The sequence below is a fragment of the Bufo bufo genome, chromosome 5, assembly GCF_905171765.1.
Source record: "Bufo bufo chromosome 5, aBufBuf1.1, whole genome shotgun sequence".
Taxonomy (NCBI): Eukaryota; Metazoa; Chordata; class Amphibia; order Anura; family Bufonidae; genus Bufo; species Bufo bufo.
This window is the reverse complement of record NC_053393.1, coordinates 186,132,835-186,147,383: the sequence shown is the minus strand read 5'-3', so window position 1 is coordinate 186,147,383 and position 14,549 is coordinate 186,132,835. Positions and strand designations below refer to the sequence as shown.

The following is a 14,549-nucleotide window of genomic DNA, read 5'->3' as shown; positions in this document are numbered from 1 at the left end:
CTGCGCTTTTTGCTCCGGCCAAAAATCCGGAACACTTGCCGCAAGGCCGGATCCGGAATTAATGCCCATTGAAAGGCATTGATCCGGATCCGGCCTTAAGCTAAACGTCGTTTCGGCGCATTGCCGGAGCCGACATTTAGCTTTTTCAGAGTGGTTACCATGGCTGCCGGGACACTAAAGTCCTGGCAGCCATGGTAAAGTGTAGCGGGGAGCGGGGGAGCAGTATACTTACCGTCCGTGCGGCTCCCCGGGCGCTCCAGAGTGACGTCAGGGCGCCCCAAGCGCATGGATCATGTGATCACATGGATCACGTCATCCATGCGCATGGGGCGCTCTGACGTCACTCTGGAGCGCCCCGGGAGCCGCACGGACTGTAAGTATACTGCTCCCCCGCTCCCCGCTCCTACTATGGCAACCAGGACTTTAATAGCGTCCTGGGTGCCATAGTAACACTGAACGCATTTGGAAGACGGTTCCGTCTTCAAATGCTTTCAGTACACTTGCGTTTTTCCGGATCCGGCGTGTAATTCCGGCAAGTGGAGTACACGCCGGATCCGGACAACGCAAGTGTGAAAGAGGCCTTAAATGTATGCTGTAAAAGGTACTCAATCCACAAGATTCAGATGCACCCTTTTCACCGCAAAAAAGGATATATGTTTGAATCTTGTTTTTTCATCCTCCTCCTCTTCCATACAGTATATATGCCCTCACTACAATGTTTATAGAGTCCGCTCACCTTCAGACCCTCACTTCCAATGTTTAATACGGTCTGCTCATGTGTAGGCCCTCACCTCCAATGTTGTATACGGTCTGCTCACCCCTAGGCCCTCACCTTTAATGTTTTATGTGGTCTGCTCACCTGAAGGCCCTCACCTCCAATGTTTTATATGGTCTGCTCACCTGTAGGCCCTCACTGCTAATGATTTATACGGTCTGCTCACCTGTAGGCCCTCACCTTTAAGGTTTTATGCGGTCTGCTCACCTGAATGCCCTCACATATAATGTTTTAGATGGTCAGCTCAGCAGCAGGCACTCACCCCTAATTTTTTTATAGGGTCACCAGCATGCCCTCGCTCTGAATGTTTTGGAGGATCATCAGAAGGCCATCAAGGATAATTTTTCAAGGGTGTGTATTATGCCCTCCTTTATGTGTAAGAAAGGGTGTATTGGAGTGCCGGTTCCTTGTAATTTTTGGCAGCCCTTTCACTTAGTGCATAAGCTTTATGAGTGTAGGAGTCCCACTACCTGAACAATTGTACCACCATGTGAATGAGGCCCTCCTTTAGGTGAAATACAGGCTGTATCGGAGTGCTTCTTCCTTGTAATATTTGGCAGCACTTACACTGTATATACAATTGAATATACAGGAAAGAATGTTTCCTAACAATTTTCCCTCTAAAAAGTTTTTTTTTTTGTTTGTTTTGGTGGGGGGGGGGGGGGGGTTGGGCATTTTTTTGTCAGTCTGTAAAAGTGGCGTACAACATGGTTCCCAGCAGCGACATCGGAGTCCAAGATGCATGGTCCCCCTGCTGTTCATGATCGATTTCAATTTCAGAGGTGTTTCCATCACTTTCAGACCTTTTCCTATGAACCAGGCACCCTCCCCTCATCCAATCAGGGGGTGGCTGGTTGTCTCCCATTAACTTCCATTATACTCGGGTTCTCGGCCAAACGCACGAATATCGCTATGTGTTCGGACCGAGTACCCAAACACTTTGGTGCTCGCTCATCACTAATGCTAATCCAACGCTTATTTTGTAAATTAGAGATTCTTGGCAAATGCATTTTGTACAAAATTATTTGAGCCCGTCTGCCACACGTCAAGGCGATCTCTGTAAGACGGGAACCTAACACTAAATACTACCTGTTATGCGCCATAAAGACCACTATAAAATTCAGAGAGTGTAGGTTCCACATGCATGCTGGGTCCACTCTGCTTTTTTATCATTTTTGGTGCCAAAATGGCATCCATTAAATTCAGGGGATGCAGGTACCAACATTTTTTCTATTACTATGGCATTATTGTACTTTATTTGGCCTGCAGAGTTCTGTTGCATTGTGTTTTTTTTTCTTTGTGTTTCTAGCCATGGCAGCGCGTACCTGCGCATTGGGATGTTCTGACTGACGCCCTTTTCTTTGCAGTTTGTACTGGAGGTGGGTGTGGCTGACACTTCAGTCGTGCACTCCTGACCAGCCTGTCTGCCCCATAGGCTGATTTTAATTAGTGTAAGCATAAAACTGTAGCCTGCTCTCCCTCACTCACTGGAAGCCATTTGGCACCAGGAGAGGTAAAGCGTGGACTCTCATTGCATTCATTGGAAGCCATCTGGCACCAGGAGAGGTGTGGAGTGGGCTCAGCATGCATGTTGGTACCTGCATCCTTGAATTTAATGGAGGCCATTTTGGCACCAAAAATGATAAAAAACAGAGTGGACCCAGCATGCATGTGGAACCTGCACAACCTGAATTTTTTGGCGGCCATTATGGCACATAACAGGTAGCATTTAGTGGATAATAAATAAAAGTAGGACGCACAGGGTTGCGGGTCCACCAACCAGGGTGCTCATAGTCCAGTAGTATCACCCCACTACTCAATAATGCCTTGAAAAATTATATAGAAAAGACTGGGCACACCTAAGACGTTGGGTCACTAAATTTATTAGGGTTGGATGCAATAATATATGATATGTCTAAAATTGACATGCAATAATATATGTTATGTCTAAATTTTAGACATATCATATATTATTGCATCCAACCCTAATAAATTTAGTGACCCAACGTCTTAGGTGTGCCCAGTCTTTTCTATATAATTTTTCAAGGTAGCATTTAGTGTAAGGTTCCCGTCTTACAGAGATCGCCTTGACGTTTGGCAGACGGGTAATTTTTGTACAAAATGTATTTACCAAGAATCTCAAATTTACTAAATAAACGTTGCATTAGCACCAGAATATTTTCTATAATTATAGCATTATTGTACTTTATCTGGTTTGCAGAGTTCTGCTGCGTTGTGTTTTTTTTCTTTGTGTTTCTAGCCATGGCAGCGCGTACCTGCGCATTGGGATGTTCTGACTGGCCCCCTTTATCTTTGTAGATAGATAGATGGATAGAAAGATAATAGGAGATAGATAGGTAGATAGAGAGATAGTAGATGGATGATAGATAGGTAGATAGATAAGTGATAGATAATAGGAGATAGATAATAGGAGATAGATAATAGGAGATAGATAGATAAGTGATAGATAATAGGAGATAGATAGGTAGATAGAGAGATAATAGATGGATGATGATAGATAGATAGATAGATAGATAGATAGATAATAGGAGATAGATAAGTGATAGATAATAGGAGATAGATAATAGGAGATAGATAAGTGATAGATAATAGGAGATAGATAATAGGAGATAGATAATAGGAGATAGATAATAGGAGATAGATAAGTGATAGATAATAGGAGATAGATAAGTGATAGATAATAGGAGATAGATAAGTGATAGATAATAGGAGATAGATAAGTGATAGATAATAGGAGATAGATAGGTAGGTAGATAATAGGAGATAGATAGGTAGGTAGATAATAGGAGATAGATAAGTGATAGATAATAGGAGATAGATAAGTGATAGATAATAGGAGATAGATAAGTGATAGATAATAGGAGATAGATAGATAAGTGATAGATAATAGGAGACAGATAATAGATGTAATGTTAACCAAACTGTAACGCTATTATAATAAAAATGAAAGGCTGCGGCCCGAGGACGGGGTGAGGACACCTAACGCCCGCCGGTGTGTGACACTGTGTGACCCCATTCCGCCGCCAGGGACCGCTCCGGGTGTCTCCAGGAAGCAGTGTCCTCACCACACACATGACGGGGAGGAGGGACGGCTCCATCACACAGTTTCCTTCCGGTATCACATCCTCCTAACATGGCAGCTGCCGGGCTGTGCTCCTTCTTAGCAACAGGTAATGACAGCAGCGCTTTGTGTCTTCCTCCATGGGGAGTTTGATGAGCCCTGCCACCGCCATGTGAGCTTCTGCTGGAAAGGGCGTGCGCCCACCTATCCCTGCACCCTGAGTGTGCGCCCACCTATCCCTGCACCCTGAGTGTGCGCCCACCTATCCCTGCACCCTGGGTGTGCGCCCACCTATCACTGCACCCTGGGTGTGCGCCCACCTATCACTGCACCCTGTGTGTGCGCCCACCTATAGCTGCACCCTGGGTGTGCGCCCACCTATCACTGCACCCTGCCACCTATAGCTGCACCCTGGGTGTGCGCCCACCTATCACTGCACCCTGGGTGTGCGCCCACCTATCACTGCACCCTAGGTGTGCGCCCACCTATCACTGCACCCGTGGTGTGCGCCCACCTATCACTGCACCCTGGGGTGTGCGCCCACCTATCGCTGCACCCTAGGGTGTGCGCCCACCTATCGCTGCACCCTGGGGTGTGCGCCCACCTATCGCTGCACCCTGGGTGTGCGCCCACCTATAGCTGCACCCTGGGTGTGCGCCCACCTATCGCTGCACCCTGGGTGTGCGCCCACCTATCGCTGCACCCTAGGGTGTGCGCCCACCTATCGCTGCACCCTGGGGTGTGCGCCCACCTATCGCTGCACCCTGGGTGTGCGCCCACCTATAGCTGCACCCTGGGTGTGCGCCCACCTATCGCTGCACCCTGGGTGTGCGCCCACCTATCGCTGCACCCTGGGTGTGCGCCCACCTATCGCTGCACCCTGGGTGTGCGCCCACCTATCGCTGCACCCTGGGTGTGCGCCCACCTATCACTACACCCTGGGTGTGCGCCCACCTATCACTGCACCCTGGATGTGTGCCCACCTATCGCTGCACCCTGGGTGTGCGCCCACCTATCGCTGCACCCTGGGTGTGCGCCCACCTATCACTGCACCCTGCCACCTATCGCTGCACCCTGGGTGTGCGCCCACCTATCACTGCACCCTGCCACCTATAGCTGCACCCTGGGTGTGCGCCCACCTATCACTGCACCCTGGGTGTGCGCCCACCTATCACTGCACCCTGGGTGTGCGCCCACCTATAGCTGCACCCTGGGTGTGCGCCCACCTATCACTGCACCCTGCCACCTATAGCTGCACCCTGGGTGTGCGCCCACCTATCGCTGCACCCTGGGTGTGCGCCCACTTATCACTGCACCCTGGGTGTGCGCCCACCTATCACTGCACCCTGCCACCTATCGCTGCACCCTGGGTGTGCGCCCACCTATCACTGCACCCTGCCACCTATAGCTGCACCCTGAGTGTGCGCCCACCTATCACTGCACCCTGGGTGTGCGCCCACCTATCACTGCACCCTGGGTGTGCGCCCACCTATAGCTGCACCCTGGGTGTGCGCCCACCTATCACTGCACCCTGCCACCTATAGTTGCACCCTGGGTGTGCGCCCACCTATCACTGCACCCTGGGTGTGCGCCCACCTATCACTGCACCCTGGGTGTGCGCCCACTTATCACTACACCCTGGGTGTGCGCCCACCTATCACTGCACCCTGGATGTGCGCCCACCTATCGCTGCACCCTGGATGTGCGCCCACCTATCGCTGCACCCTGGGTGTGCGCCCACCTATCACTACACCCTGGGTGTGCGCCCACCTATCACTGCACCCTGGATGTGCGCCCACCTATCACTGCACCCTGGGTGTGCGCCCACCTATCGCTGCACCCTGGGTGTGCGCCCACCTATCGCTGCACCCTGGGTGTGCGCCCACCTATCGCTGCACCCTGGGTGTGCGCCCACCTATCGCTGCACCCTGGGTGTGCGCCCACCTATCGCTGCACCCTGGGTGTGCGCCCACCTATCGCTGCACCCTGGGTGTGCGCCCACCTATCGCTGCACCCTGGGTTTGCGCCCACCTATCGCTGCACCCTGGGTTTGCGCCCACCTATCGCTGCACCCTGGGTGTGCGCCCACCTATCGCTGCACCCTGGGTGTGCGCCCACCTATCGCTGCACCCTGGGTGTGCGCCCACCTATCGCTGCACCCTGGGTGTGCGCCCACCTATCGCTGCACCCTGGGTGTGCGCCCACCTATCGCTGCACCCTGGGTGTGCGCCCACCTATCGCTGCACCCTGGGTTTGCGCCCACCTATCGCTGCACCCTGGGTGTGCGCCCACCTATCGCTGCACCCTGGGTTTGCGCCCACCTATCGCTGCACCCTGGGTTTGCGCCCACCTATACAATTGTACATGTATGAGATGTGCGGTCATATATGTGAATGGACAGTATACGATTGTGTACATGTATGAGATGTGCAGGTCATATATGTGAATGGACTGTGTACCATTGTGCAGAGCTACAGTTAGGTCCATATATATTTGGACAGAGACATTTTTCTAGTCTTTGTTCTGTACATTACCACAATAGATTTTGAACAAAACAATTCAGATGCAGTTGAAGTTCAGACTTTCAGCTTTAATTCAGTCGGTTGAACAAAATGATTACATAAAAATGTGAGGAACTAAAGCATTTTTTAAACTCAATCCCTTCATTTCAGGGGCTCAAAAGTAATTGGACAAATTAAATAATTGTAAATAAAATGTTAATTTCTAATACTTGGTTGACAACCCTTTGTTGGCAATGACTGCCTGAAGTCTTGAACTCATGGACATCACCAGACGCTGTGTTTCCTCCTTTTTAATGCTCTGCCAGGCCTTTACTGCATCGGTTTTCAGTTGCTGTTTGTTTGTGGGCCTTTCTGTCTGAAGTTTAGTCTTTAACAAGTGAAACGCTCTATTGGGTTCAGATCAGGGGACTGACTTGGTCATTCAAGAAAATTCCACTTCCGCTTTAATAAACTCCTGGGTTGCTTTGGCTTTATGTTTTGGGTCATTGTCCATCCGTATTATGGAACACTGACCAATCAGTTTGGCTGGATTTGAGCATACAGTATGTCTCTGACAACCCCAGAATTCATCCGGCTGCTTCAGTCCTGTGTCACATCATCAATAAACACTAGGGACCCAGTGCCACTGGCAGCCATTCATGCCCAAGCCATCACACCTGCCTCCGTCGTGTTTTACAGATGATGTGGTATACTTTGGATCATGAGCTGTACCATGCCTTCATAATACTTTTTTCTTTCCATCATTCTGGTAGAGGTTGATCTTGGTTTCATCTGTCCAAAGAATGTTTTTCCAGAAATGTGCTGGTTTTTTTAAGATGTTTTTTGGCCTCATGCACACGTCCATTTTTTTGGTCCGCATTGGGGATGCAAAAGATGCGGACAGCTCTCCGTGTGCTGTCCGCATCCGTTGCTCCGTTCCGTGGCCCCGCAAAAAAAAATAACATGTCCTATTCTTGTCCACGCTTTGCGGACAAGTATAGGCAGTTATATTAAAGGCTGTCCGTGCCGTTCCACAAATTGCTGAACGCGCACGGACGCCATCCATGTTTTGCGGATCCGCGATTTGCGGACCGCAAAACACACCACGGTCTTGTGCATGTAGCCTAAAGCAAAGTCCAATCTAGCCTTCTTATTCTTGAGGCTTATGAGTGGCTTGCACCATGCAGTGAACCCTCTGTATTCACTTTCATGTAGTCTTCTCTTTATGGTAGATTTGGATATCGATACGCCTATTAGGGGTGGGCGATATGGCCTAAAATCTATATTGCGATATAATTTTAAGCATGTGCGATATGCAATATATATCGCGATATATTGTTTTCTATATTTGGGGGGGGCGTGTTTAAACTTTTTTTTACTTTTTATTTAATAACTATTAGTCTCCTTAAGGGCTAGAACGTAGAACCCTTGTCATATTCACCCTAATAGAGCTCTATTAGGGTGAATAGGACTTTACACTCTCCCTGCTGCCCTGTGCTTTGTGCACACAGCAGCAGGGAGCTGATCCCCCTCCCCTAAACGGTGCCATCCACAGATCCCCTCCCTCCCCTAAATGGTGCCATCCATAGATCGGATCCCCCCCTCCCCTAAACGGTGCCATCCCCAGATCCCCCCCCTCCCCTAAACTGTGCCATCCCCAGATCCCCCCCTCCCCTAAACGGTGCCATCCCCAGATCCCCCCCCTCCCCTAAACGGTGCCATCCCCAGATCCCCCCCCTCCCCTAAACTGTGCCATCCCCAGATCCCCTCCCTCCCCTAAACGGTGCCATCCACAGATCCCCCCCTCCCCTAAACGGTGCCATCCACAGATATCCCCCCTCCCCTAAACGGTGCCATCCCCAGATCGGATCCCCCCCTCCCCTAAATGGTGCCATCCCCAGATCCCCCCCCTCCCCTAAACTGTGCCATCCCCAGATCCCCCCCTCCCCTAAACGGTGCCATCCACAGATCCCCCCCTCCCCTAAACGGTGCCATCCACAGATCCCCTCCCTCCCTTAAACGGTGCCATCCACAGATCCCCCCCCTCCCCTAAACGGTGCCATCCACAGATCCCCCCCCCTCCCCTAAACGGTGCCATCCACAGATCCCCCCCCCCTCCCCTAAACGGTGCCATCCACAGATCCCCCCCCCTCCCCTAAACGGTGCCATCCACAGATCCCCCCCCTCCCCTAAACGGTGCATTCCACAGATCCCCCCCCTCCCCTAAACTGTGCCATCCACAGATCCCCCCCCCTCCCCTAAACGGTGCCATCCACAGATCCCCCCCCCCTCCTCTAAACGGTGCCATTCACAGATCCCCCCTCCCCTAAACGGTGCTATTCACAGATCCCCCCCCCTCCCCTAAACGGTGCCATTCACAGATCCCCCGCCCCCTAAACGGTGCCATCCACAGATCACCCCCCTCCCCTAAACGGTGCCATCCACAGATCCCCCCCCCCCTCCCCTAAACGGTGCCATCCACAGATCCCCCCCCTCCCCTTAACGGTGCCATCCACAGATCCCCCCCCCCCCCCCCCCCCCCCCCGACGCTCACAGGAATACATTTAAAAATGAATCAGTAACTTTAACTTTATTCATTGGTGATCTCTTTACTGTATACCTTACTAGGTCTTAGCTCCGATAACAGCAGGCAGTGCGGGGGGCGGCGCTCACTCACTGACGTCACGCGCCTGCGCCGCCTAGTGGGAGGAGCAGGCGCGTGACGTCAGTGAGTGAGCGCCGCCCGCCCGCACTGCCTGCTGTTACCGGAGCTAAGACCTAGTAAGGTATACAGTAAAGAGATTTACTGATTCGTTTTTAAATGTTCTACTGTCAGCGGCGTGGCCCTGTATATTCTAACCCCCAGACAAGAGTCCCTGTCACCATGGGAACGCCTGGGGGTTAGAATATACCATCGGATTTGAGTTTTCACGCGCTCACTGAGATCGTGAAAACTCAATGATTTACTGTCAGTCCCTCCCCTCCTCCTCTTTTGTCATTGGTGGTCAGCGGCAGCCGCGCATAGTGGGGAGGGAGGGACTCTCTCCTTCTCCACTGTGCCGGCTCAGGATCATATCGCGGTCCGGCGATATAGGCGATATGCTCAAAATCCATATCGTGGCACAAATTTATATCGCATATCGCCTATATCGTCTATATCGCCCACCCCTAACGCCTATATCCTGGAGCGTGTTGTTCACTTGGTTGGCTGTTGTGAAGGAGTTTCTCTTCACCATGGTAATTATTCTGCGATCATCCACCACTGTTGTCTTCCGTGGGCGTTCAGGTCTTTTTGTATTGTTGAGGTCACCAGAGCTTTCTTTCTTTCTCAGGATCTACCAAACTGTAGATTTTGCCACTCCTAATAGTGTAGCATTTTCTCGAGTGGGTTCTTTCTGTTTTCCCAGATGAAGGATGGCTTGATTTACTTGCATGGAGAGCTCCTTTGACCGCATGTTTACTTCGCAGCAAAATCTTCAAAATGCAAGCACCACATCTCAAATCAACTCCAGGCCTTTTATGTGCTTAATTGAGAATGAAATAATGAAGGAATTGCCCATGAAACAGACTTTGCGTCAATTGTCCGATTACTTTTGGTCTCTTTAAAAACAGGGTGCCAGGTGTAATGGAGCTGAAACTCCTAAACCCTTCATCCAATTTGTGGATACCCTCAAATGAAAGCTAAAAGTCTGGACTTTATGTCCATGTCCATTATATAACTATAACTTGAACAGTTGAGAAAGGCTTGTATGCCGAAACGCGTCCTGGTTATAGGACACTTTCTGGAACTTGGAATGAAATAAAGAAACCTATTTGCAAAGACACAGCTGCTGGGATTTGTTGTTCCAAATATATATGGACCTAACTGTATGTGTGAATGGCCAGTACATGATTTTGTACATGCAGATCATGTATTTGAATGGACAATGTACGCTCGGGGTACAGATATTATATACAGTGGGGAAAATAAGTATTTGATACACCGGCGATTTTGCAGGTTTTCCCACCTACAAAGAATGGAGAGGTCTGTAATATCATAGGTACACGTCAACTGTGAGAGACAGAATCCCAAAAAATCCAGAAAATCACATTGTCTGCTTTTTAAATAATTAATTTGCATTTTATTGCACAAAATAAGTATTTGATACAATAAAAAAACAGAATTTATTATTTGGTTCAGAAGCCTTTGTTTGCAATTACAGAGGTCCGGCGTTTCTTGTAGTTCTTGACCAAGTTTGCACACACGGGCAGGGATTTTGGCCCACTCCTCTATACAGATCTTCTCCAGATCTTTCATGTTTCGGGGCTGTCGCTGGACTACATTGAGTTTCAGCTCACTCCAAAGATTTTCGATAGGGTTCAGGTCTGGAGACTGGCTAGGCCACTCCAGGACCTTCAAATGCTTCTTATGGAGCCACTCCTTAGATGCCCTCGGTGTGTGTTTTGGGTCATTGTCATGTTGGAATACCTAGCCACAAACCATCTTCAATGCTCATAAGGAGGCTGTTGGCCAAAATCTCGCGATACATGGCCCCATCCATCCTCCCTTCAATACGGTGCAGTTGTCCTGTCCCCTTTGCAGAAAAGCACCCCCAAAGTATGATGTTTCCACTCCCATGCTTCACGGTTGGGACCGTGTTCTTGGGGTTGTACTAGGGGTGGGCGATATAAACGATATATGATATTATTGCCATATGGCCCTGTGGCCATGGTGGAGAGGTTCGGGTGTGGGGACAGGTGTCTTTTATACCGGTAATGAGTGCAGAATAGGAGGGCTTCTTACAGAAAAACCAACAGGTCTGTGAGAGCCAGAATTCCTGCTGGTTGGTAGGTGATCAAATACTTATTTTATGCAATAAAATGCTAATTAACTATTTAAAAATCATGCAATGTGATTTCTGTTTTTTTAATTTTTTTATTCTGTCTCTCACAGTTGAAGTTTACCCACGATAAAAATTACAGATCTCTCCATTATTTGTAGGTGAGAAAACTTGCAAAATCGCGGGTGTATGAAATACTTCTTTTCCCCACTGTAGATGGAGGGTTGGGAATATGTATACGAGGTGCAGGTGATATGAGTGAACAGTATATGATTAAGAATATGTGTTTGAGGTCCAGATAATGTATGTGAGTAGGAAGGGCAGGTAGTCCAGTATATACGAGGGGCAGTTGAACACATCCTGCCCTTATTATTTCCCTGTGTTTTCTTGCAGTCTTATTCCTGTCGGCCCCCTCCTCAGCGTTTGTAGAGGACTTGGGTGAGACGTAAGTATACTGTGTGTACAGATGTGTGTCTACACCAGGGCTTCTTATACTATCCCTACCCAGTCCTTACTAGCCAATTCATGGCGGGGCCTTACAGCGAATTGTTATATCCGTTCAGCTCCAAACAGATACCATACGTGCAGCGCTCATCTTATCCTAATCAGCGCCATACCCACCTGGCAGCGCAGCATACCCTCCTAGCAGTGCAGCACAGCATATCCCCCCCTTCTCCGGCAGTGCAGCAGAGCATACACAACCCTGGCATTGCAGCACAGCATACCCCCCCCCCCCCCCCGGCAGTGCAGCACAGCATATAGCCCCCCCCCCCCGGCAGTGCAGCCCAGCATACCCCCCCCCCCCCCCCCTGGCAGTGCAGCACAGCAGCCCAGCATACCCCCCCCCCCCCCCCCCCCGGCAGTGCAGCACAGCATACCCCCCACCTGGTAGTGCAGCACAACATATCCCCCTGGCAGTGCAGCGGAGCATGCCCCCCTGGCAGTGCCACACAAAAGAGGGATATCTCTAAATGCGTTGCTGGGAATGTCTAGAAACCTGCCTAATCCTCTACCCATAGAAACTAATTATTTTGTCATTCCCTGCTTGGATACTGAGTCTACCTCCCACTTATGGCTCACGCACACGGCCGTACAATTTTTTGCGGTTCGAAAATTGCGGATCCACAAAAGACAGATGCTGGCCATGTGCGTTCTTCATTGAATGGAACAGCAGGCCCCTAATAGAAGAGTCCTATCGTTGTCCATAATTTGGACAATAATAGGACATGTACTATTTTTTTTTTGCACATGGATTCACTTCCTTTTTTTTTTTTTGCTGCCCTATTGAATGGAAAAAAAAATAAGTTTGACCCACACCTATCGGACATTTATGGAATATGCTGTGGATATTCCTATGTGGGATAGGAATGCCCTTTTAATAGGCTGTGTTACAGGGCCGAGATTCAGTCCTGGTTAAGTGAGGAACATCACACTGCCATGTGGTTCCATAGTCATGACCCCGCCCCATCCAGTGCTGACATCAGGTACAATAAATTTGGGGTAGGCAGGTGTTAATATAGTAGCAATACACCTAGTCACGTGGGCATTCCTCACCCAGACCAGCTTCCTGGGAAGTCTTAGATGGAAGAAGTAGGACCATCTTACATTCTAAGGCTAAGTATATGTTGTCTATGGTATTAGACTATAGGCCAGTTACATGGTGGATGTATAACTGATATGACCACGATATTGAAAGTATTTGTATATGTTGTACATTGTAGATAAGTAAAGGTGTCGTTTATGTTACATCTGCAAGAGTTGTGTGTTATTAGTGGTGATGCCAAGGCACCATGCTGTAGCTGTGGTATAAGCCGAGAACAATCCCACAGGCTAGGGGGAAAAGCAGGTCGGAGCCCTGCGTCATGGTCGTGTCCTGCTCATATAATTCAGGGGAATTACCGTACCTGCCAAAATCAGTCAGCAGTACTATATGGCTGGGATGGTTTTATGTACCTGCTCCTTACCTGCCAAAGAGCCACAACCCAGAATTTGAGAAGGTTTGGTCTACACAAAGAGCAGCAGAGGGATGTGTGCTGGAAGGTAAGATAAATCTGCCTTTTCACCTGTATGATGAATACGCTGATGCAATGTTCACATTATGCAATGTTCTATAAAGTCCTATGCTGATGATTGGTGCTCTTTGCCAATCAACTACATGGCACTGTCTTGTTTCCCACTTATGTAATAGATGTTGACTGTCAATACAGTATGACTTTGTCACCCAACTTTCCTGACTTTTTGTAAAGAGAAAGGAGATTGTGGATTCTAGGGCTATCTTTCTTCTACTTCTCTATACCAGAGGTGACGTGAGGGTACTGGTGTCTTGTCTTGGTCAAATACCCGTTACAGCTGGCACAATGGGGAGCCTGCATCCAGGATACACTGACTAACCATCATACAGTACCAAGTGCTAGGGGCGATGTGTCACATACACACCATCACAAGGCCGGCCTAGGGGTGCATTTACACAAATGTATTTTCGGTCGGCGTCCGATCCACAGCTTTTTGCCGATCGCATGCGCACCCATTAATTTAATGGTGCTGCAAAAACTGCACACAGCGCACGGATGCCACCCATGTGCTGCCCACATCCACGCGGCCCGAGCTAGAAATGGTAGAACATGGCTTATTCTTGTCCGTTTTGCAGACCATAAACTTTGTTTCAATGGCACCAGCAAAAAGTGCCAGATGCACACGGACTGCATCAGTATTTGGAGGATTTGCGGAAAGCAAAACGGATACGGTTGTGTGAATGCACCCTAATAATAAGCTCTTTAAGAGAATATTCAGACGCGGGAGATTTCTGTGCTGGTCCCATACATTTGAATCCAGCTTGTAGGAAACCATGTGCAGCCATACAGAAGAATGGACTAGGCTTTTGGTCAATGAATTTTCGGCAACAAATCTGTCACATGTGACTATATCACAAAGGTTACCATTAATGGCCAAGAAGCTTTTGAAACTGGACAGGCCCTGATATTTTGGGCGGGATACCATATGTGAGAAGGTTATTATATTACTAGTTCTACATTTTGCTGATTTTTTTTTTTTAACATCACAACTTATATTTCTTCAAATAACTTTTGATCCAGTTTTTTTCCTATTTCACATGGTACAAAAATATTACTCGCTTCCTCCATCCACTAGGTTTCTCGTGAAGAGGTATTGGGAACTAAGAAGCCAAAATATTTTGGGTCTCATAATTCTGTAATGCACATGTACACGTCCTACAGGCACCATCAGGAGGGATTTATCGAAATTAGAGCAGTGGCCAAATGGAGCAGTTGCCTATAGCAATACGTTATGTTGCATGCTAGGTTCTCTAGGACATCTAACATCCTCAGGATAGGTCATCAATATGAGATTGGCGG

The 14,549-nt window shown here is 48.9% G+C and overlaps 1 protein-coding gene across 1 annotated transcript in view; it reads left to right on the top strand.

The window, feature by feature from the left end:
* Positions 1-3,846: 3,846 nt before the first annotated feature.
* TMX3 (thioredoxin related transmembrane protein 3) overlaps positions 3,847-14,549 on the top strand; it is a 99,634-nt gene continuing 88,931 nt past the window's right edge. Inside the window, exons 1-2 of the mRNA XM_040431880.1 lie at positions 3,847-3,966; positions 11,572-11,623. Of these exons, the coding sequence (XP_040287814.1) occupies positions 3,930-3,966; positions 11,572-11,623 (89 nt within the window). The 5' untranslated portion in view covers positions 3,847-3,929. The remainder of the gene's footprint in view (positions 3,967-11,571; positions 11,624-14,549) is intronic.